The sequence below is a fragment of the Ochotona curzoniae genome, unplaced genomic scaffold, assembly GCF_017591425.1.
Source record: "Ochotona curzoniae isolate NIBS_2020 unplaced genomic scaffold, NIBS_Ocur_1.0 patch367, whole genome shotgun sequence".
NCBI lineage: Eukaryota > Metazoa > Chordata > Mammalia > Lagomorpha > Ochotonidae > Ochotona > Ochotona curzoniae.
The window spans coordinates 133493-155232 of record NW_024466936.1 but is presented as its reverse complement, the minus strand read 5'-3'; the positions used below and the strand labels follow the sequence as shown (position 1 = coordinate 155232).

General features: G+C 47.7%; 2 protein-coding genes across 4 annotated transcripts in view; one reads left to right on the top strand and one right to left on the bottom strand.

Annotated features, from left to right (window-relative positions):
- The first annotated feature begins 428 nt into the window (after positions 1 to 428).
- On the top strand, positions 429 to 4694 carry LOC121167441 (NADH-cytochrome b5 reductase 2-like). Its single transcript, XM_040996837.1, has 6 exons — positions 429 to 538; positions 814 to 943; positions 1545 to 1628; positions 2239 to 2324; positions 3388 to 3487; positions 4278 to 4694. Exons 2-6 carry the CDS (start codon positions 859 to 861, stop codon positions 4448 to 4450), a joined length of 528 nt encoding a protein of 175 aa, XP_040852771.1. The 5' UTR covers positions 429 to 538; positions 814 to 858; the 3' UTR covers positions 4451 to 4694.
- Positions 4695 to 7386: 2692 nt separating this feature from the next.
- LOC121167440 (liprin-beta-2-like) overlaps positions 7387 to 21740 on the bottom strand; it is a 137799-nt gene continuing 123445 nt past the window's right edge. For 2 of the 3 annotated variants that reach the window (XM_040996835.1, XM_040996836.1), the window contains 7 exons: positions 15243 to 15393; positions 14844 to 14955; positions 14507 to 14595; positions 14030 to 14152; positions 12439 to 12564; positions 11597 to 11785; positions 9997 to 10686 (listed from right to left, as the gene is read on the bottom strand). In XM_040996835.1, the coding sequence (XP_040852769.1) occupies positions 10492 to 10686; positions 11597 to 11785; positions 12439 to 12564; positions 14030 to 14152; positions 14507 to 14595; positions 14844 to 14955; positions 15243 to 15393 (985 nt within the window). In that variant the 3' untranslated portion in view covers positions 9997 to 10491. Of the gene's footprint in view, positions 7459 to 8491; positions 8558 to 9996; positions 10687 to 11596; positions 11786 to 12438; positions 12565 to 14029; positions 14153 to 14506; positions 14596 to 14843; positions 14956 to 15242; positions 15394 to 21740 lie in introns of those variants that run through there. The other variant, XM_040996834.1, reaches the window with a different exon arrangement.

Sequence of the window (21740 nt, the reverse complement as noted above, 5' to 3'; positions counted from 1 at the left end):
ATGTCTGTTCCATCTTCCTTGTCTGCTAACTTCCTGTGCTTACAGCTTCTACTTCCTCAGACACTGGTGTAGAGCCTTCTCTGGCCCCTCTTGCTTGCAGTTTCCACACTCGCCACATTTTTGGATCATTTTTGATATTCTCTTTTACTTTTTCTTCTGCATAAGTTACCTATACCATGACCACATTTGAATGAGTATACAAATTCCATTTTACAAAAGCAGAGCTCAAAACCCAGAGCCTAGGGTAGTGATTTGCCCAGGGTAGTACATGGGAAGTTGAGGGCCGGTCTACAATCCAGGTCTCCTGCATTCAGGTTCCTTCCCTCATGCCCGGCCATTTCCCCCACTGTCTGTGCCCGTCACTGATCCCAGTCCTGTATGGGATCCCCAAGTGCCCTACTCACATTTAACATCTGATGCCTTTTCTATAGGTAACTATGTCCACCTCTTGGCCAAAATTGATGATGATTTGGTGGTCAGGGCTTACACACCTGTCTCCAGTGATGATGACCAAGGCTTTGTGGACTTAATTATAAAGGTACATGATGCCCAGCATGTCCAGCTGCCACAAGCTGTGGCAGGGGTGAAGGGTGGCAGGGAGGAAGGGAGTGCTTTTCCCTGGGCATGGGAGGGATACACATCCTGCTCCTGGCTTTCCAGCAGTGTTGTTTCACAGTGAAGCACAGTGAATCTGCTGGTGTCTCCCAGGATTGCTTACACTGCAGGACCTCCTGTGTAGATGCATCTCCCAGCATGCAAGTCAGATGTGGCTGTTGCTGTAGGGTGTGAGAAATGCGCTGTCATATTTTTCAGATCTACTTCAAAAATGTACACCCCCATTACCCTGAAGGGGGCAAAATGACTCAGTACTTGGAGAATCTGAAAATCGGGGACACCATTCTTTTTCGAGGGCCCAATGGACGCCTGTTCTACAATGGGCCAGGTACTGGAGTGGGGAGGGGTTACACGCCGGACCACTGGCTGCCCAGTTGCCATTGGCAGGGGGAAGGGGAGAGAAGATTCCTGAAGTGGTTCCATTGTTCCAGAACACTCCTCAGGTCTGAATCACATGGGCTTGTCCTTCGAGTCTTCATATAGCCATTCACACCTAAACTCATTTACAACCACACCTTTTGCATACCCAACCCATTTGCATACCCATCTCATGAGACTTCTAAGCACAATGCCCCACATGCAAAGGATAGAAGCTAACTGAACAAGGAAGGGATGGATGAGAGGAGCTTTACTCATGTATCCATTTATTCATGTATACATCACTCACTCATTCACTGCTGTGGGTAAAGAATGTTCTGTGAGGTTCCACATTGGCCTGTTTGCCACTGTTCCCCCAGTGCACCACTTGTGCAACTGTGCACTGGGGCTGTTGAAGGAGCCACTGTGGCCTGCTCCTCCAGCCTCAAACACTGCAGCTGACCCCTGAGGTGGACGTCCCTCCTGGGAGACCCACAGCAAGTCAATAACCTATGGCAGGCTCTCAGGCCAGAGTTGCACAAGTCAGAAGCCTCCTTCCTGTGTGTCTCCAGGGAATGTCAGGATCAAACCATACAAAACCAGTGAGCCTGAAACAAAACTGGTGCATCACCTGGGAATGATTGCTGGTGGTACAGGTAAGAGGTTCCCGGGATCTCAGCAGAGGGGGAGTTGGCTTGGCAACCCTTTCATCCTGGCAGGGATCACATGAGAGCCACCTTCCCTGACTCTGGCAGCAGAACTTGGAGGCGATGACAAGTCTTGGTGTGCTCTGGGGACTGCCCAGGAGCCAGGAGCAGCCTCAGGTCAGGCTGGGAGTGGGAAAAGGGTACACAGGTTCTCCTGTGACCTCCCAAGGACCCTTGGCTCCAATTCAAGCCACATTCTTCCGTATCTCAGAAGGAAGGCCTAGAAAGAGGGACTTAGCCTTTCAGGAGACATCACATGTTGGACATGTCCCAGGCCCTGGTGAGATGATCACCTGTACTTGCCATTAATTCTGTCAAATGCAGAGAACACAGCATTTGGAACGCTTATTTACCTCACTGTGTGAAAATGAGAAAGCACTTGTGACTTAGGTTCCTGTTAGGAAAGACAAAACAAGGGGACAGGAAGGGGAGCCATCTGTACTGGGAACATAAGTGAGAGGCATGGTTAGGACCAGGGAAAATGTTGAAGCTGCCCCAGGCCAGGGCATGTGGCGTCAGTGCAGGGAGAAAGCTGGCCTACCCATTCACTGTGTTGTAGGCATTACACCCATGCTGCAGCTCATCCGCCACATCACCAAGAACCCCAAAGACAGGACCAAGATGTCCCTCATCTTTGCCAACCAGGTCAGTTCTGCCGAGTCAGCCCTGAGCTTGCAGTGGGTGGATGGAATGTTCGCTGAGCTGGGCTCTGCATTCAGTCCTCCCCCACTGAGTTCACCAAGCTGCTGCTTGGGTGTCTGCCCCAGTGGAGGCCTCTGGGCCTCACCCAGACCTAGCAGCTGAGGACGCTTTGTGCAGGCCCATTCTTCTGCTTGTTTCTGTTTAACCCTGCTGCCTCCCCAGCCAACACTTACCATATGCTTCTGTGTCCCTCTGAGCATAAATACAGAAGAACATTTATATTTTACTTAACCCTTTGTCTTTTTTCTGTATGTGTGTTTGCATAGGTATATATGCATCTACACTTCTACGAACAGATGGTTTAGTGTTCTTTTTATTCAACATTACCACACATGCTTTTTCCTCATTAAAATACTCTAAATATTTCCATAATTGTCTCTATCAAGTGGCAGTATAATCGACCACATTTCCTCCTGAAGTTCTCACGGATATAAATTAGGCTGTAATGAGTACCCATGCCTAGGCTTGATTACTGCTAGCTTTTCTGACCCAGAATCCCAGGAAGGAGTGATCAGGACTGGAATCCTGAAGAGTTGTGAGGCTCAGGACCTGTGCGCACCAGCTCTGAGCCTGTGACGAGTTGCTCTAGCTTTGGTCCCTTTTCTTCACATGTTCTTCCCTCCTGTAAGTCTCTGGTATTCTACCCTAGACTTCCTGCCCCCTCACATGCCTGGCAGAGGATCCAAGGCCTGCACCTGCTCATGTCGGGTTTGCCATGCCTGCTACTCAGTGTGATGTGGGAAGTGGGCTCAGGCCCTCAGAGTGAAGTCAGCCCCATGTGTGCCGTCACAGGACACCCCCATGCTCCCTGTGACTCCAGCCACAACTGAGTTGGACCTGCAGAGCAGCTGCCTGAACCCTTATTTCTCTGGCGTCTGGGAGCAGTACTCAGGCCAAGGTGGCACTACTATAGGCAGGACGCAGCAACTCTTGTCACATGCTCATCCTGGGGAGCAGACGGGCATTCCCAGAGGAGCTTTTCTAATGAGCCTTTTTTCTCCCCTAGACAGAGGAGGATATCTTGGTGAGAAAGGAGCTTGAAGAAATTTCCAGAACTCATCTAGACCAGTTCAGCCTGTGGTACACCCTGGACAGGCCTCCTGTTGGTATTGTGACCCCTACTACCCTCACTGTCTTGACTCAGCTCTGGCCCTTGATCCACCTCGAGGCCTGGGTTTTATGGTTTGGTTCTGTTCTTAAGCACAGGGCATGGGAGTGCCACACTGGCTTCAGGGTTCACATGGGAGATTTAAGGGTTTGGGATGATCACGTGGAAGGGCAGTCAAGGGCAGGTGTCTGGTATCCTAGCAGCTCTCTGCATATTAGCCTGAACCTCAGGAGGGACAGTGAGCTACAGGGCCACCCCAAACCCTCATCCCACACAGCTATCACATACTGCATCTGGTATGACCACTGGCCCCTTCACTCACACCACTGCTCAAGCCACCACACAGCTCAGCAAGCACTGCCATGGACAGCAGACCTTCCTGCTAAGCTCTGGACAGCTGCTGTGCCCTCTGTCAGTGTCCAACCACCACAGCGCACCTTTGCGCCCTTCATCTCCCTCACTAGATTATACAGCTTACTGCCCAGCAGAGGGCGCAAACAGACTGAGTGGTTCCACAGCAGGCCGCAGGCCCCAAATTCTCAACATCTCCTGGTTATACCTCAGTGAGGGGTTCACCATCCTTGGCAGCACTTACAGCAGGCAGGCCTACAAGCAGTGAGCTTGGGACTGAGTAATCACTGCAGATAGGGCTAAGAAACAACAATGCAAAGACTCTCAAGTCTGTAAACCTACAGTGACTCCCTTCTGGGAGCTAAGATAAGGGGGTAAGAGGTTGTAGTCAGGGACCTGACCACCAGGCCCCACAGTCTTTTCCTGCTTCATTTCAGGCTGGAAGTACAGCTCTGGCTTTGTGACCAGTGACATGATCAAGGAGCACCTCCCGCCTCCTGGGAAGTACACGCTCATCCTGGTGTGTGGTCCGCCACCCCTGATCCAGACAGCCGCTCAGCCCAACCTGGAGAAGCTGGGTTACACCAAAGACATGATCTTTACCTACTAACATCTCCCATGTGTGCAGCAAGCCTGGCTTCACCATGTTAAACTGGGCTGTTTGCAAAAATGCCTCATCAGTCCCCTTCTTTGGCTACACACACTTGGGTCTCCTCTTTTGAGTGTAAGACCAACAAGGGTTCAAAAGGCTGGAAGCAAAATGTCATCTGAGGCCTCCTGGCTTGGAGGCTAGGAAGAGCTCCATGTTTGTGTCTTTCTCCGTGGTTTCATGAAATAAACTCCAGTGCACAGCAGGTAGCCTGTGAAGCCCTGGTTCTCCCTGAGTCTGCTTCTGCACACCTAGGCAGGGTGGTGTCACAACTCACAGCGTCTACAGCAAATTCCAGAGGATCCAAGTGGGGCTCCCCAAGGTGCTCTGCTATTAAGGTTGGCTACAGTAGAGGGCTCAGACAGGAAAGTGTGCACTGTCCTTTCCTGGTGGGAGACCCTTGGGACAGGAATGAGTTTTAGACACACACACACACCTGGGCAGTAAATATGCATAGGGTGAGTGGGCTTCAGGATCCATTCCAGCAAGCGTCCTGTAAGTACAGGCTTGGTTCTGCCATGAAGGGCCAGGGTAGAGAGAGGAGTAGTTACATATGGAAGCTTCTCCATTTAAGGGTTAGGTCCCTAAACCTGAGCCATAAATCCTTCCTATACCAAACCCAAATGATAAAGGTCTGCCATTTACTGCCCGCACCTGTGAGTGGACAGGGCCAATTCTGTACTACTTAAAATCTTTCTGACAAGCCACATTCTGTAGGGACTTGTTCCTTCAGCCAGCAGGTAGCAGAGCAGGCTTAAACCTGGGTCAGCTTCATTCCAGATCATTTGCCTGTTCACAAAAATTGGATTTCCTACCCAGTCTACATATATATGAGGCAGGAGAGAGCTGTAGGGAGCTCCACAGTATGAGCATGTCTTGCCCACCTGTGGCCTCAAGCTGCAGGAGGGCAAGGGCAGCCAGCGTTCACCTATGCCCCTGCCCAGTGTATCCTCTGCTGGGACTTCACAATAAGACCCTGCCCTCAACTATTTTCCTTTAGATGCAAATCTGACCGTAGTTGTCTGTCACTCAAACTGATGCTGCTTTCTATCTAGTCCCAACCTCAGCCACCCAGGCCCCAGGACACATTCCAGGGGCCAGCTTACAAGGTCTTTCTTGGCCTAACCCCTGTTCATCTCACCAGATTTTCCTTCTCACTAACCCTCATGCAGCTCCAATCTCTGGCCAAGTAGTTCTCAAAAGGGGATAGTTTTATCTCTCCAAGGAATATCTGAAAAAAACTGGAGGCATTCTGGCCTTTAGATCCATTTGAAGATTGTTCCTGGCATCTAGACAATGAAGACCAATGTTGCATAATCATAGTGCAGCCTCCTTCACAGAGTGACCCAGCCCCAGTGACAGTAGCCACTGTTCTCATCTTACCAATGGCTGGCCACTGCTAGGGTGTGCAGGCTGTTCCAAGCTCATCTATCTGAATGTCCCCAGCCCCAGCATACCTTGGTAAGCAGGATCCAACATTCCACACACTCCATGGACTGAAAGCACCTGGGCCAGGAACTTCAGCCCTCACATCTGTAACTAAAGCCTCTTCCCAGCCCATGCAGGTACTTAACGCCACTGGAAGGAGAAGACAAGAGGCCTTAGGAGCACAGACCCCGCCCCCCCCACAAGCACCTTGAGGACCAGGTTGGGCCAGCCCACAGCAGACTCTACGCCTTTATGTTGAGGGTGGGTAAGAAAAGACCACACCTAATTTCAAGGTGACCTAGAATGTGTACAGGCTCAAGGGCAGACACAGTTGGCCTTCAACTGGAACTTGAGTGTAGATCGTCCCAAAGAGGTAGACTCTATCTTGGGCTTTAACAGACAGGAAAGACCTGAGAATACTAAGACTGTACAGTGGGTTTGGTAAGGCTGCTGAGGGTGAAGGACCTTGGACTCTAGCTCTGTTAAGTCCGCACCTGTGGAATGAAACAGTGCTGTGGGAAGATCACCCTGGTGGGAATGCCTGGAGGGGACCAGCTAGAAGGTGGAGGACCATGAAGGAGAGCAGCTGCAGCAAGCAGGTGAAAGATGACAATGGAACTACAGCTGTCATAGGGGGTCGGGGAGAAGAAGGGGAGAGAACACTGGGGGCTTGGCAGTGCCTCTCAGGTAGGAGACCCAGAGAAGGAACAGGTTTGGGAAGAGGCTGAGTTGCTGTGCCAGTATGTTAAGGTTGGGTTTCCCCTTAAGGCTTAGGTTTTCCACTAGGGGGAACTGTTTAACCAGACACTATACCAGCAGCTAGCTACGAAGGGCAGGGCTGGGAAACTGCATGTGCTGTGTGTGTTTGTCAGCTGTGTGCAACTGTGTGGTGGGGTGCTAGGGGGCCCTGCACACATGCACTGCAGATGAGGGAAGCCAGGGCAGCACGCAAGGAACTGTACCACCCCTTGCCTGTTCTCACCCTAAATACCCTGAGGGTGCCAAGCTCTCTGAATGGAAACAGCCTGGCTCCAGGCAGCCCCAGAGAGCTCCGGTGATTTGCCCCAGCACAGTCATTGCAGCATGACAGAACGTTAATTTCCAACAGAGACTTTATGAACTCACACTTCCTCCCCTCTGGGCTAAGAGCCTCCCGGCTGTCTCTGGGAAGGGAAGAGGCCACTGAATCTGTGCTGCCAGCTCCTTGCCCTTTCTGCAAACACGGGACACATATAAAAGTACAAAAAGTATAAAAGCCACAGAGGAGCACTGTGCAGTTGCAAACACGGGGACACCGGGCCACCTCCTGGGCACCTGCAGCTCTGCTTCACCCTGAGAGGGGCATTGCATCTGAGAGCTCTGGCAAGCCCCAGTCCAGGCTCTTAGGGTGGCTGCATGCCAGCTCCCCAAGGAAGCCAAGTTGCAGGGCCCTGCACGTGCCTCTCTGGGCGTTCAGCCACCGAGGGAAGTCATCTCCACTCATCAGCGTCCACTGCAGCCAGGCGAGAGTCGTTCAGCAGCTGGTCCTGGCTCAGCAGGGTCTGAAAGGGCCAAAAGGGGCAGTTTAACAGGGTCTTGACCATGGCTGCTGTGAGGCAGCCACATGGCACTTTAATACTGAGGTTGATCCCTGTCAGGTCAGGGGGTCTCAGGAATCCTGGCATTAGGTCAGAGCAGATACTACTATGAAGATAAGCAGCTTCTCTTGGAGGTGAAATTGCTGCTTTGAGGTTATTAATGACCCATTAGAGGCCAAACAGGCACATTTCAGTGTGTGAGCAAAAACTAAAAAGAGGAATTCAAACCTCCCTGCTCCAGTTCAGGGACACTGCCCCAAGGGCCTTGAAGACAGGCTAATGCTCCTCAGTAGAGCAGCAAGTACAGGGTTTCCCTGTGCACAGACAACATAGCTGAGGGGCAGAGCTCAGAGTGCCCAGGAACAGAAGCGCCCTGGGAACTTGGAGACCTCCAAAACAAACCACAGCCAGCTTGAGCTTTCCCTATATGCATGTATTACAAGGAGGATAGTATTTTCCCGTCTTCTAGGAAACCAAACCACAGCTCAGAAAGACACACAGAAGGCGACGTCCAAGAGCCTGGTCCTTTACGGCCAGGTCAGGGGCTGGAATCACGTCTGCCCTTCTCCAACATACTGCTCCTCCTCAGACCAAGCTGCTTCCCTGTGGTATGGGCTGTACTTTCGCACGAGCCAGGAGGCACTTGTGGTGCCTGTGATCTCCATGAAGTCAAAGCATGCATGTTTCATGGGAGTCAGGAAGAGCAGTGACCACCAGGTCAGATCACAGGCCTTCCTTTGGTCAGACAGGTGATGCCGAGCTGCAGTGGCAGGGGCAGGACCTGGCCCCTGCATGCCTAGCCAGCCCCAGGAGCCTTGCTGATGGCCAGGACCAGCCAGCAGACTCCTGCCTCAGGGCTAGCTCAGACCTGGGGCTTTGGTCCCAGCATGTAGCCCCAATCCTTTTGTTCTTCCCCCTGCCACGGCACTGCCACATCAACCTCACTGCCCACTCCCCTGGACACCAATCCTTCTCCAGAGAGGGCCAAAGGTCCTACCGTAAGACGGTGAATGTCTTGGGAGAGAAGCCCTATCTGCGTCACAGTGCCTTCCGATGGTGCCATCTGTAAAATGGGCACAGCCTGGTCAGCACAGTTGTCAGCTGGTCATTCGCAGAGATGGCATGCAAGTCCAATCCTGTTGGGGACTGGCTTCTCCACGACACACTTCCCAGGAGGGATAGGCAAGAAGCATGTCAAATCCCAAGGAATAGTGGGTAGCTGGGGCACATGCTGCACACTGCATGCGCACTCTCTTCCTGGACATACCCATCAGTGGCACTTCAAATGTGGAGGCAGAGCATAGGCCTGCTAATATTCAGTGCTGCCACTATCTCCAGGAGCAGAGAGTGGTAGGCATGATGGCAATCAGAATGCTGAATAGACTGCTAGTTCCCAGGTACCAAAAGGACTCCAAATACCAATGCCCTGGCATAGGTGGGCATCCTCAGGAAGGGGCAAGCCCTCTACCTAAGAGGTCTCTTGCCTCCTTCCACTCTCAAACCACATTTGCATGGAGATCTGGAAGCATCCAAGATAGATTTTGAAGGCAGCAAGTAGAATCCCTTGTCTGTCTTATAGGTGGGAAAACTGAGGTCACAAAAGAAATGGGACATGCTTGAGGCTTGAGGCTGCACAGAGAATTAGTGGTCCAACAATCCCATGCAGTATTTACAAAGAGGTGCATGCAGACTCTCTCGCCAGGATACGAAAAGAAATAAGGGATAAAACCCACCCCAGCTGGCTCTCCACCTGCAATGGCCTGGAGGTACACCTGTCACTCAGTGGCCCTGGTTACCAGGACCAGACCCCAGAGATGTCAGCTGCTGAGCCTGGGTCCATCTCTCTGCAGCTACACTTCCAGGGTACCTCCTGAGGGACCAGGCTGGGCCTGAGGCAAGAGTGAGGTCACCAGGCCCCATCTGGGTTATGGTGCTGTCATTCTTCCACAGAGGAGGCCCAGGGGAACTGGTGAAGCCAAAAGCTACTCCCAGGCAAACTGGAATCTCATGAATAGGAGTCCAGACTGGCACGGTGTTGTCTGTCCATTACCCCCGAGCCAGACAGGGCCCATCTGGAGGACCCATTATCAGCTAGTCAGCCTCTAAATCAAGAGGACAGATCAGTCCCAGCTAGCACAGTCCAAACCCTGTGGCAGTTACAAAAAGCTGACAGAACCCAGGCAAGGTCAACATCCAGCCCAGCCGCTTTGATTGTCTCCTCACCACCCCTGGCCCAGGCAGCTGATGCTGCTCAAACAAACCAACTTTAGGGTCACATGATACATGTGATCTGCAGCTGGTGTGTATGTGTGTGTAGGAGGGGGAGACACAACACTCTCCTCGCTCTATCCACACCCACTCCCCCAGCAAAACCTGAGGATGTGCCTGGCTGAAGACTAGGCTCAGGGTGGTGAGCCAAATCATGTGATCAGCACGAATCTGTCTCCAGCCACGCCCAGCTCTCTTCCCCCTACCAGAGGAAGGATCTATTGCATTATTTGCTTTCTCACATAAATACTGTTTTTATTAACAGAAGGAAGCAACAACCACCTCTTGCAGTAAGGCACAAAACAATTACATTGTCACCATGGCAGAAATCCCTGCTGCTTGTTCCTTTGACCTTGGCCAAGACCCAGAGGCCAGCAGGCCTAAGGCACTTGAGTTTTTACCTCAGCCAAAGCATGGGGAGGTGCCTGAGGTCTGAGCTTCCTGGGTACCTGCTAAAAATGTATCTATAAGCATCTTTAGGAGCCTTTCCTCCTGCGTCCACCTTTGGCAATGGTCCCAATAGCCTGGCCCCTTGGCAGAAGTCCACCTCCATATCCTGGCCACCCTCAGGGCTAGAAGAGAGTCTTACCCGGGGGGGGGGGGGGTACATCATTGCTGGAATGTTCTCTGTGAGTCATGCACATGTGCAAGGGGGTGAGGTGCAGTAACATGGTGACACACGCAGTTACTGTGAGCTCTTGGGGTGCACAGAGGACAGGCGATAGGGCATCAGCTAATCTGTCCCACCTGGTCCAGCCCATCCAGTTCAGGGGAATCAAGGGGGCTGAGGCCCCGGTAGCCTCCATAGACTCTGTGACTGTCACCAACACCATCGCTGGGCTCCATTGGGCAAATGTAGTCTGTTGATTCATCAAACTTCTTCTTTCTTATATTTCCAAAATGTGAAAATCCTAGTTTCTTTGGCTGCAACATAGCAAATGCAAGCTTATGAGAAGGAGGTTATCAAGATGATGTACAGAGATGACATGATGATATTTAAAAGCACACCCATAAAGAAAGGAATAAGCTAAATTGTTTCTAGAAAAGCTGAACAAAGCAGAGCTCCCATATGCATATGTCCCTCCAGGATGTCACTGTACTCATGGTGAACAGGAGGACTTGCCTTACCACAGCTGCTGGCACCACCATACCCTGAGGAGCCATGCTGGAATGCCCCAGCTTGGCTTCTCTCTCCTGGCCCGAGCTGGCTTTGTGCTCTTTGGCTTTGCTTCCCAATCACTTGCTGCTCTACTTCCCCAGGAAGGAGGTCTGCGTGAGGCATGGCTGGAGCTGCGATGCCAACATGCCACTGGATGCAGGCTCAGCCTGGCCTCCCAAGACAGTGTCTGTGGGCTTGTAGACAAGGAAGGACATGGTCTGAGCACAGGGTGGGCCAGATAGGTGTCTAAGGTTTGTGAAATTTGGAGAAGAGCCCTGGCAGTACCTGCACAATCTTAAGACCTTTGCACAGCTATACAATGGGTGTGTCATACTAAGAGCTCCCAGCTCTGGGCATACTGACGGGCTGCACTACAGAATGACCAGACTTGGACCATGTTCAGTTTGCAAGATGAGTCCCAGCAACACTGGGTTGAAGGATGAGCTGCCAGCTGCCCAGGAATCAGTGCTTCCTAACATCGTCTCTGCGGAAGGAAGTCAATGCCCTCTGCCTTGGATATAAAGACAACAGACAGCAGGACCAAGCTCCTGCAGCAGGAGCTGAAGGTGCCTCTTCGTCCAGGCCATATTTTGGGTGGCTCCCAATGCTGGGCCAGCAGCTATACCATATGAGGGACAGGGGGCATGGCTGCTGAGAAAGGAACTTAAAACTCACCCGGACTTTGGCTGTGGTGGTCAGTGGCGTGTAAGCTGGAGAGGACATTTTCTCTCGTTTTTCCTGTTCAGCCTCAGGACCAATCAGGGCATTGAATTTGGTGGTCAGGTGGCGCCTAAGAAGTGTCTTTTGTGGCGGGATATTGAGAAGCATAGCCAGAGTGTCTCCCGTGAAACGTGGCTCCAGGATCTAAAAGGAACAATCCAAAGATCCAGCCAGTAGCAACCACAGATGGCCCAAGTGGGTGATACTGGGGAATCCTGGGGAATCCTCTGGGAATTCCCAGAGCAGGGGCTACAGCACTTGCACTTCCTCCCCATCTCCGCTCTCCACCAGCACACATGGCCAACTTGTGTTCCCATGCCAGCAGAGAATAGGGCCCTCTTTGATAAATCTTATCACCCACCGTCTTCTTGAGAAGACATCCAAGCCACCTTTATTTCCTCTTTGGTTTTGCCCTTTGACAGATCTGAATGTTGGTAACAGGTCATATCAGGGCAAACAGGAAGTTATTTTCAGATGGCCTACGCCTAATTTCCATAGCCACCATGTACCTCTGGGAACAAATGTGGCTGTCTTGGTAAAGGGTTCATCCTCATGCAACCCCTTTTCTATGAAATCTAGGCCTCACTTCAGATATCTATCCAGAAGCCATCTTGTTGCCATGAGGCATATTAATTCTCAATTAATACACAGATTATCAAAACACCTTCTCTGAGACTTCTGAATATGCAAGGGTTTTAGATAACCTGTCTGAAGCTTCTATCTGAGCCTAAAGACTGAGTTTCCAAACACCTTGTGTGTACCAGGGCAGACAGATATGCCCAAACACAAACACTCACAATGAGACCGCCATGGACGCCACTCCCTCGAAGGTTGGGGGCGTACTCTGCCAGGTCCACTGATCGCAACCACTCCATCACCCTGTGGTTGGACCACTGCACAACTTCTGAAGGAGAGAGGTTACTCTGTGAGGGGAATAAAGAGAAGACAAGTCAGGCTTACTAATTCTCACCAGTGTCTTTCCTGGAGTCAGTCCCAAATGCCTTACCAGAAAAAAAGACCCCTATGCCTGAGGACCCAGGCCAGCCCAACAGCCTGAGAGCATTCCCTGGGTCCAAGAAGCACAGTTCACACTGAATCCTGTGGGGTCCTCCGTACTGACATGTCTCAATTCAGAACGTTGCTTCACTCTCAATTTTCAGTTGCTCTGGGACACAGTAAGGAGGGCACATACTTATTCATTTGGGAAGGCAATATTCACTCTAAACGTGACTGTCAGTTATGAAGTGAAAAGATCTCCAGGTGTGGCCAAATGCGGTAGGTGACACACATTAAAATACCCAAGTGCCCTCATAGGGCACCAGTTTTCAAAATGCACAGCCCTATGTCTGACACACAGAAGGCATGCGACACAGATTTGTTGACTAGGGAGAAACAGGAGATGGTGGGTATAGGCAGGAATTTTACTCCCTGACGAAGCTCAGTTAGACTCAGTTCCCAGCAACAGAGCAGACAGGATATGACTGCTAATCCTTCAGCTTCAGGGCTTGCCAAGGAATCTGAGCTTCATGGCACTTCATCAAGTACTTCACTAGGATTTGGGCTGCTCTGCTCACCAACACTATTTCTTCTTAGTTAAGACCTTCCAACAAAGCACCTGTATGCCTGGCTGCAGGTCACTGACTGTCATATCTATAGATAGGGAGACTTACTGGGGATCATCTGGCTCCTTACTGATCCCCTTTCCTTCAATATATTTTTTTAAAAGATTCATCTATTTTTATTGGAAAGGCAGATATATAGACAAAAAGAGATACAGGGAGAAAGAGCTTTCGTTCACTTATTCACTCCCCAAGTGGCTCTGCAACAGCCACAGCTGAGCTGATCCAAAGCCAGGAGCTTCCTCTGGGTCTCCCATAGGGGTACAGGGTCCCAAGGCTTTGGGTCATCCTCTATTGCCTTCCTAGGCAACAAGCAAGGAGTTAGATGGGAAGTGGAGCAGAAAGGACACAAACCGGCAGCCATATGGGATCCTGGGTATGCAAAATGAGAATTTAACCTCTAGGCTATTGCACCAAGCCCTTCAATCTATTTTGCATCTACCTCAACACTTGGCTTTCCTCTTCTTGGCATCATCCCCTACTCCTTTAGTCATCATGATGATTCTGACAGGCTTGTTGCCTCTGCCAAGTAGCTCACAGTGTATGTCTCCCAAAGGAATTAGGGGATCCAGGAGGTCTAGGAGCTGCTAGGGGACACATAGAACAGGCAACTGGGGAGTCTTTGGCATCATGAGGCATTAGCAAAGGAAAGAACACCAAGTGCTGTGGTCCAGCATGAAGCTGTTTCATGATGCCATCCCTGCTTCCACATGCCTTGTTATGCTGTCCTGACTTGGAGACACTGGATAAGACACCATCCTGCCCTCACCTCATCTGCTGGCCGCCGGTGCAGGCAGTGGGGGTTGAACTTGTTGACATGCAGCACATGAATGGCACATTTGATGCTGAGATGATGCAGCTGGCTAGTGACTTTTAGGAAGAGTAGATCATTCTGGAAGAGAAAAATTTGGTGGTGGGCGAATTTTCTGATGGAAAAATCTTTCCCAAACCAAGCATAAGCAAGTCTGAATCCAAAATTGTGTTCCTTTCTCATTTTCTGGTTAACGTTAAGTGGAATAAATGAGAGTATATAGATATTCATTCAGGAAAGTACTCATGGGTGCACTAACCACTTGTCTTATCATAACAATTTACACTGTGTTACTGGGGATCTCTTACATGACATTTTCGAGGCCATAATACAAGGAAGAATGTGAAACTAAGTTTAAAATAACACTGCATATTTGGTACAACTAAGCTGAACACTCACAGAAACAACTGAAATATTTACAGGAAAAATCCTTACCACAGTTAGATATTGCAGCATCCGTCCATCAACTCTGGATTCATGAAACTGGTCTTTGTACTGGGGTAAGCCTATGTCATCAAGCCATCCTGCAAAATCAGAACTCATAAGAATGGGATGTAGATACCTTGCACTCACCCACCTGCACACCCCATTACTAAACAAACAAGCAAACACCTAGCATGGTGTCACTTTGAGGCTTACTTCTATTTATCAAAGTTTTGTACTCCAGCTGCCTTTTGTACTAAGAAAGTTGGACTGAATACAGTCAACAGTGAAATGCTTTACACGTTCAGGAACTTCTGGAAACATTTAACATTCATATGGCTGTCCTTACGTGTCACCCAGATGTGGTCCAGCAGGGCAGAATTCTCCTCCTGCTTGGTGTTGATGGCTTTCACTGCCAGTATCAGTTTCTTCCTGTGAAGTGGGTGCTTAATTCCCAGCTCCTGAGAGGACAAGAGGAGGAACACAGGTAGAACTCTGGCAAGTAAGCTGGTAACCTGGTCCTGAGAGGACACTGTGTCAGCTGGGGAGGTGGGGTTGGCAGAGGACACTCTGGAAGGGGGACAGCACTTCTCTCCATAGAGTCGCAGGCTGTCAGTCTTTGGTCCTGGTCTCCCTCAGTCTTCCCTAAGTCTTCCTAAGCTTCTGGGTGTGGTGGAGATGGACACTCACCTCCCCATGCACTGGTTTGGGATGAGTGGGAACCTCCTAGCCTGAGCTCAGACCTTACCTTTTCCATGTCCTGAGGTGTAGCTGTCAGCAGGGTGTGGCCGGAAGTCACCCACTGCCTGGCAAAGATCACATACTGTGCCAGGCCAAAGTCCTCCAGCCATGCACACACTCGCTCCGTGCTCCACTGGGCAAAGGGGGCGTTGGCATCACTGGGAAACAGAAAAACAGCAAGTCCCTGTCAGCGGGAAAGCCTAAGCTTCTGAATTTGGCAAAGCCTCACAAGAAAGGGACTGTACTCTAACAAATAATCCCGACTGCAGGATTTACATGAACAAAATTCTAGTACAATCCACCATGTGAGCTACACAGACCACAGGATTTCTTTGCCAGACCATGGTCTCAATTTCACATCTCCTGCTCCTTAGAGAAAGGACAATCTAGATAACCAGGAGTTGAGTTTCCATTCCACAAGTCCATGTACACCGCACATGCCACAGGTTTCAACACATCACACACAACACAGGTATGTGAATGCTGGAGGAAGAAGACCCACAACTGAATAATCTTTCACCAAAGACAAGTACTATTTTTAGGAAAACACACAGAAAACTAGGAACATTTCTCTAAGATTCAAAACTAAACTAAACTAAAACAATAAAATCAGGGCCAGCATTGTGGCATAGTATGTTAAGCCACTGCTTGTGATGCCAGCAACCCACATGAGTGCTGGGTTTGAGTTCTAGCTGCTCCATTTGTAATCTGGTTCCCTGTCAATGCATCTGGGAAAGCAGCAGGAGAAGGCCTAAATCCTTGGCTCCTATACTCACATGGGAAATTCAAACGGAATTTCAGGCTCCTTGCTCAGTCTGGCAGTTGTAGCCTTTTTAGGAAGGAATTAGTGAGTGAAAGAACCCGCCCCCCCTACCTTGCCACCTCCCCACCTGCAGTCAATCTGCCTTTCAAATAAATAAAATAAAACTTAGAAAATCAAAATCAAAGTCCAAACATCCTCAATCAATGATAATGCTATTAACATTAGTTTGAGAATTACAGATAGAATAAAAGATACAATGAAAATAATATAGAGCTATTACAAAGGTAGAAATAAGTCTTTCTTATTTAGATGACAGATTGCCTACCTAGAAAGCCCAAGAGAGTTCAGTTTGGTGGCTAGTAATAAAACATATCCATAGCATGTATGTCATACATAAACAATTTTCAACATAGCATCAATGTACAGATACCAACAGTTTTGTTAAAAGACATTTGAAATCCAGCCCGTAGCAAACAAAACTATAAAATTCCCTAAAAAAGGACTGTGTGGGCCTGTATGACTGTGCATGGGGACTGGGGCAGGGTGTGACAGGAGCAAGATGATGTGGTAACTACAACACCGAACCGAGCAACCTAAAAAAGACATGAGTAAGTGAAGCACTAGGTCATGCTACTGGACAACAATGACTTGGGTATTAAAAGTCATCCATTATTAAAGACAGCTATTTTTTCATGTAAAGTGTGACTTTAATGGCACAGTGAAAATCCCTCCAAAGTCTCAGTCTCTCTCTCTAAGATGTATTTATGTATGTACTTGGAAGGTAGAGCTACAGAGAGAAAGAGAGAGAGAATCTCCACCCACTGGTTCACTCCCCAAATACCCATAGCTGGGTTAGTCTAAAGCCAGGGACCAAGAGCTAGGAGCCTCCTCCAGGTCTCCCATGCAAGTGCAGGAGCCCAAGCACCTGGACCACCTTCTGCTGTTTTCTCTAGGTCAGTGGTAGGGAGTTGAATTACAAATGTTGAAGCCACAGGTGGTAGTTTAATCCACTATACTAGGGCACTGGTCACCCTGCAGAGAATTTCTAAGAGAGACTGATAGAACTGCTTTATATTTTTTAAGTGAATGGAGATTTATGAAAGGTTAGATATCCATAAAGATCCCTTCTAGATAGTATGGAGGGTTGGCTCCAGGACACCCCATTTTTCCCAACTAGACACCAAAACTCAAAGGTGCTCAAATCCCACTTACAAGATGGCTTATTTTTTTAATATAACTGACACACATCTTCCTATTCACTTTAAATCATCTCTAGATTACATGTATACCTAATAAAACTTCTAGGAAACCTATTGTTACATTATTTTTTTTAAAAAATGTCTTGAACTGCTTGGTACTGACACAATCATTACAACTGTAGGCTGAACTATATTTTGACCCCTGACTAGTTGAATTTGCACATGTAGAACTCACAGCTATTTTGAATTAACAAGCTGTATTTAAAAAAAAAAATAAGGCTTGACTACGATTCTTAATGTGAGGGTATTTCTCAAGAAGTCAAGAATGACAAAAGAACCTATTCTAGAACCAATGATAGAGATGATGACTACCCTGGCACAGATGCTCATCAGGCATATCCTAGAGCCTGGGCATTCAGGGCAATAAACAGGTTGTAAAGCAAGTTTTATGAGATTTGGAACTTACAGAATATGGGCTATTCTCTTTAAGAAGGGCGTAACATTTTAATGTAAAATTAGGAACCAAACACATCTTCATTTATAATGAGAAAACAAATCCTTTAAAAAAATCACAAACCGGGCCCGGCGCGGTGGCGCAGGTGGTTAAAGGTCCTCGCCTTGCACGCCCGGGATCCCATATGGGCGCCGGTTCCAATCCCCGCAGCCCCGCTTCCCTTCCAGCTCCCTGCCTGTGGCCTGGGAAGGCAGTCGAGGACGGCCCAACGCTTTGGGAACCTGCACCCGCGTAAGAGGCTCCTGGCTTCGGACCGGCATAGTATCTCAAGTGAATCATCGGACGGAAGATCTTCCTCTCTGTCTCTCCTCTCTGTATATCTGCCTTTCCAATGAAAAAATAATAAAAATAAATCTTTAAAAAAAAATCACAAACCGAAAAACACCACAGAATCCAGAAAAAGTACTTTTATTAACCCTGGATATGCCCCTACAGAACTGTTTACCCTCCAATTTTGAGTGCATAGTTTTTAACTGCTCCTTCACAGTTCTATGTCCACAACTCTATACTATTTTCTATCAGAAAAAAGGTTGATTCTGCATTTCCTCTGGCATGACTCATTGATATTTTTATTATGATAAACTAAAAAAGGTTCAGCTTCACAATTTATGAATGGAATCCTTTAAATTCTACAAAATATCAAGCGTCTTTTCTACGTAGTTGTAAAACAACACAGTATTCAAGTTTTCTTATGCTGCAGCAAATCTTAAGTACACTCTGAATTGATCATATCCTTTAACTAGTATGTTGACAACACCCCTATGGCATTAGCATGAATTTTAAGTTATTCTGGTTGCTGAAAAAATAATAACAATAGCAGCAGCTACAGCAACAAATAATTCAATCAAGAAAACAGCGTTTTTTGAAGGTGTTAATCTGATTCATTTTATATTTTATATAAATAATGGGCCAGCACCATGGCATAATTGGCTAACCTCTACCAATGTCCCATAAGGCACTGCTTGGTGTCCTGGCTGCTTTACTTCTGATCCTGCTCCATGCTTATGGCCTGAGAAAGCGACAGAGAATGATGGTTCAAGTCCTTGTACCTATTGAGACCTATAAGAAACTTCAGGAATCATTCTGGGAGCCATTTGTACACTGAGACAGCCAGTTGATTAGAGTCCAATAAAGTGAACAACTGCAAACCACACACATATGTCTCACTGAACCCAAACTAGATTGATCTGCAACTTAACTTCGCCTTAGCAGTCTGACTGGAGACCTGTCATGAAGGACAACTCACTTAGTGGATTAGTTCAGAAAACCCTCCTCCAGCTGTATGGCCCTAGAACCTGCTAGCCTAGACATATAATATGCAACTAAAGCTTTCTTGAAAAAAAAAAAAAAACTTGTATTAAAGTCACAAACTAAACTAGATCTTCCAACAGAGTATTTAAACATGGTTTTCATAAACCATGGAAAAAATTGAAAACCAAATGAGGAGAGAAATCACAAAGGAAAGGAAAAGTTAATGAGCTTCATAATATATGAAACATAACAAGCTCATATATCAAAGCATCACAAGCAGAAGTAAAACTGCCATAAGCCTAAAACACTATGTCACAGCAACTGAGTATACTTAATATCTTAGTCTACAGAGCTTCTAGCTCCTGGCTTCACATCAACTCAACTCTCAAAGTACTTTCCTTCAAGAATATTTGTGACAACATTCAAAAAAGGTTACACCTAGATACTTAGAAATACCAGAGGTCACTAACACAAATTTCCCTTAAGGGTAATAAGGTTTTCATTTTCCACCAGCAAATTCATTTTTGTTACAACATTGAATTGTTATGAGAAAGACAACAATCTCATTAAGACTTGTTCATCCAAATTCCCTTTATCATCCAATGTCATAGATAACAAAGCACAAAGACTTTAAAACAAAGTGGCTCTGTAACTGGAACTGCAATTTTTTCCCTTTGGCAATGTTTCTAACATTGGTCACCCTGACTTCAGAGTGACTGGCAGATGACAAATAGGCTCTCTATCCACGGCGTTGAACCCCAGGACAAAGGCCCAAGTAGCCTAAAATTCTCTCTGACCCAGTGTTACCCATCTAGAATTAGGACTTACAGAAAAAGCCAGAAGTAAAACAAAAACAAACCACTCAAGCTTATTGGAACTTGATTTTTTTCAACAACAAAGAAAGCTGAAACAGAAAAATCAGAAACAAACAAAAAAATACCTAAATTTAAAAACTGCTAACAAAAACATCTCAATATGACATATATGTATGCCTGTGTGTGTTTATATATACACATACACATATATATGCATACATATATACATACACACACAAAATTATGGAAACTGTGACTAAGCTTTTTTTGATTCATTTTCTACTGGCTGATTTGGTGTTAAATTTCCCACATTGTGTCTTTACAGTCTCTGAGTATGGGGCCTGGCACGGTAACCTAGTGGTTAGAGTTCTTGCATTCCACAAGCCAGGATCACATATGGGCACTGGTTCATGTCCCAGAGGCCCTGCTTCCCATCCAAATCCCTGCTTGTGGCCTGGGAAAGCAGTAGAGGATGGCCCAAAGCTTTGGGACCTGCACCCACATGGGAGACTTGGAGGAGGTTCCTGGCTCCTGGCTTCAGATAGAGCTCAGCTCTGGCCGTTTTAGCCACTTGGGAAGTGAAACAGTGGACTTCAGATCTTCTTCTCCTCTCTCCTCCTCTCTATATATCTTTCTGATAAAAATAAATAGTTAAATAAATCTTAAAAAAAAATAGAGTCTCCGAGCTCTAAAACATTCACCGAGCATTACCATATGTGACTAGCATAGGAGCCCGTGTAGGTGAACATATTTTCACCCTCTTTTCTAAGGCACCAGGAATATGACAGGTCGGGATAGTCAGCAAAACATACATGGGTCTGGGAAGGTTGTAGCTTCACACACTGGGAGGACATGGCAGAGTCTGGAAATGAGAGCCTGGTGAGCTCATTTAGAGAATACCACACCCAAGTGTAAAAGAAACTGAAGCTCCCTTCCACAGGGAATGCTGATCTGTGAATACCATGCTGTATTCAGAGAAATACTCTTTTTCTTTCACTGGAACCTAGACTGCATCGTCTCTGAAAACTGGTATTTAAGTTTTGTGTACTTTACCTTGGCTTTGCATTGGTGGATGGCAATCTTGAGGGGATTAACTTAAGAATGCAATCCTACTTTCCACCTTTTTGATTAGATTTAAAATCCCCAAATCTAGTTCTGCAGAAGGTCTTCTGAAATACTAGTCCTGGCTGAATAACTCAAAGGCCAGGAACTATTTTGTCAGGGATAATGTTGAGTAGGAACGCATGTTGGGAGGATATGTAAAGGGGCTTCGCAAACATACTCCTCCAAGCAGGGAGTCAAAGAAAGAGGCGTGAGGGTAGTAAGTGAAAGAGTGTCTACCAGGGATACTTCAGGTAAAACTTAATGTTGATTTTTATACAGTTGTGTGGAGTGTAAACCACTTTAAATCTAGCCCCACATATCCTCTTACACCCCTTTTTAGGTAATCACTGCCAGTAGTCTGGCTCAGTATGGTGATGAAGGATAAGAGTGATGAGTCTGCTATGCCAAGGCCCTTCAGAATAGCCTGTACAGAAGGAAGGGGTTGATCAGAAGGTCCCCAAAGTGACGGTGGCCCTCAAGTGGCACACAGTTTATATCAACATGAGAAGAATTTTGATGAGATACACACACACACACACACACACACACACACACACACACACTCACTCACTCTTGGCTTAGGACTCACAGCTTACAGAAGAATGGTCAGAAATTTCAACCCAGGCTTGGGATTCCAGAACCTATACTGCTATGATTATGATTATTAATTTTGGAAATACAGAGAAAGACATACAGAAACAGAAACTGTACATGAGTTCCTATCCACTGGCTCACTCTCCAAAACCCTAATTTGCCGGGGGTTGGTCAAGGCCAGAAATTTAGTTTATATCTCTAATGCGTGTGGCAGAAATCCAATTACTAGAGTCAAAGCTGCCTCCCGGGGTCTGCATGAGCAGAA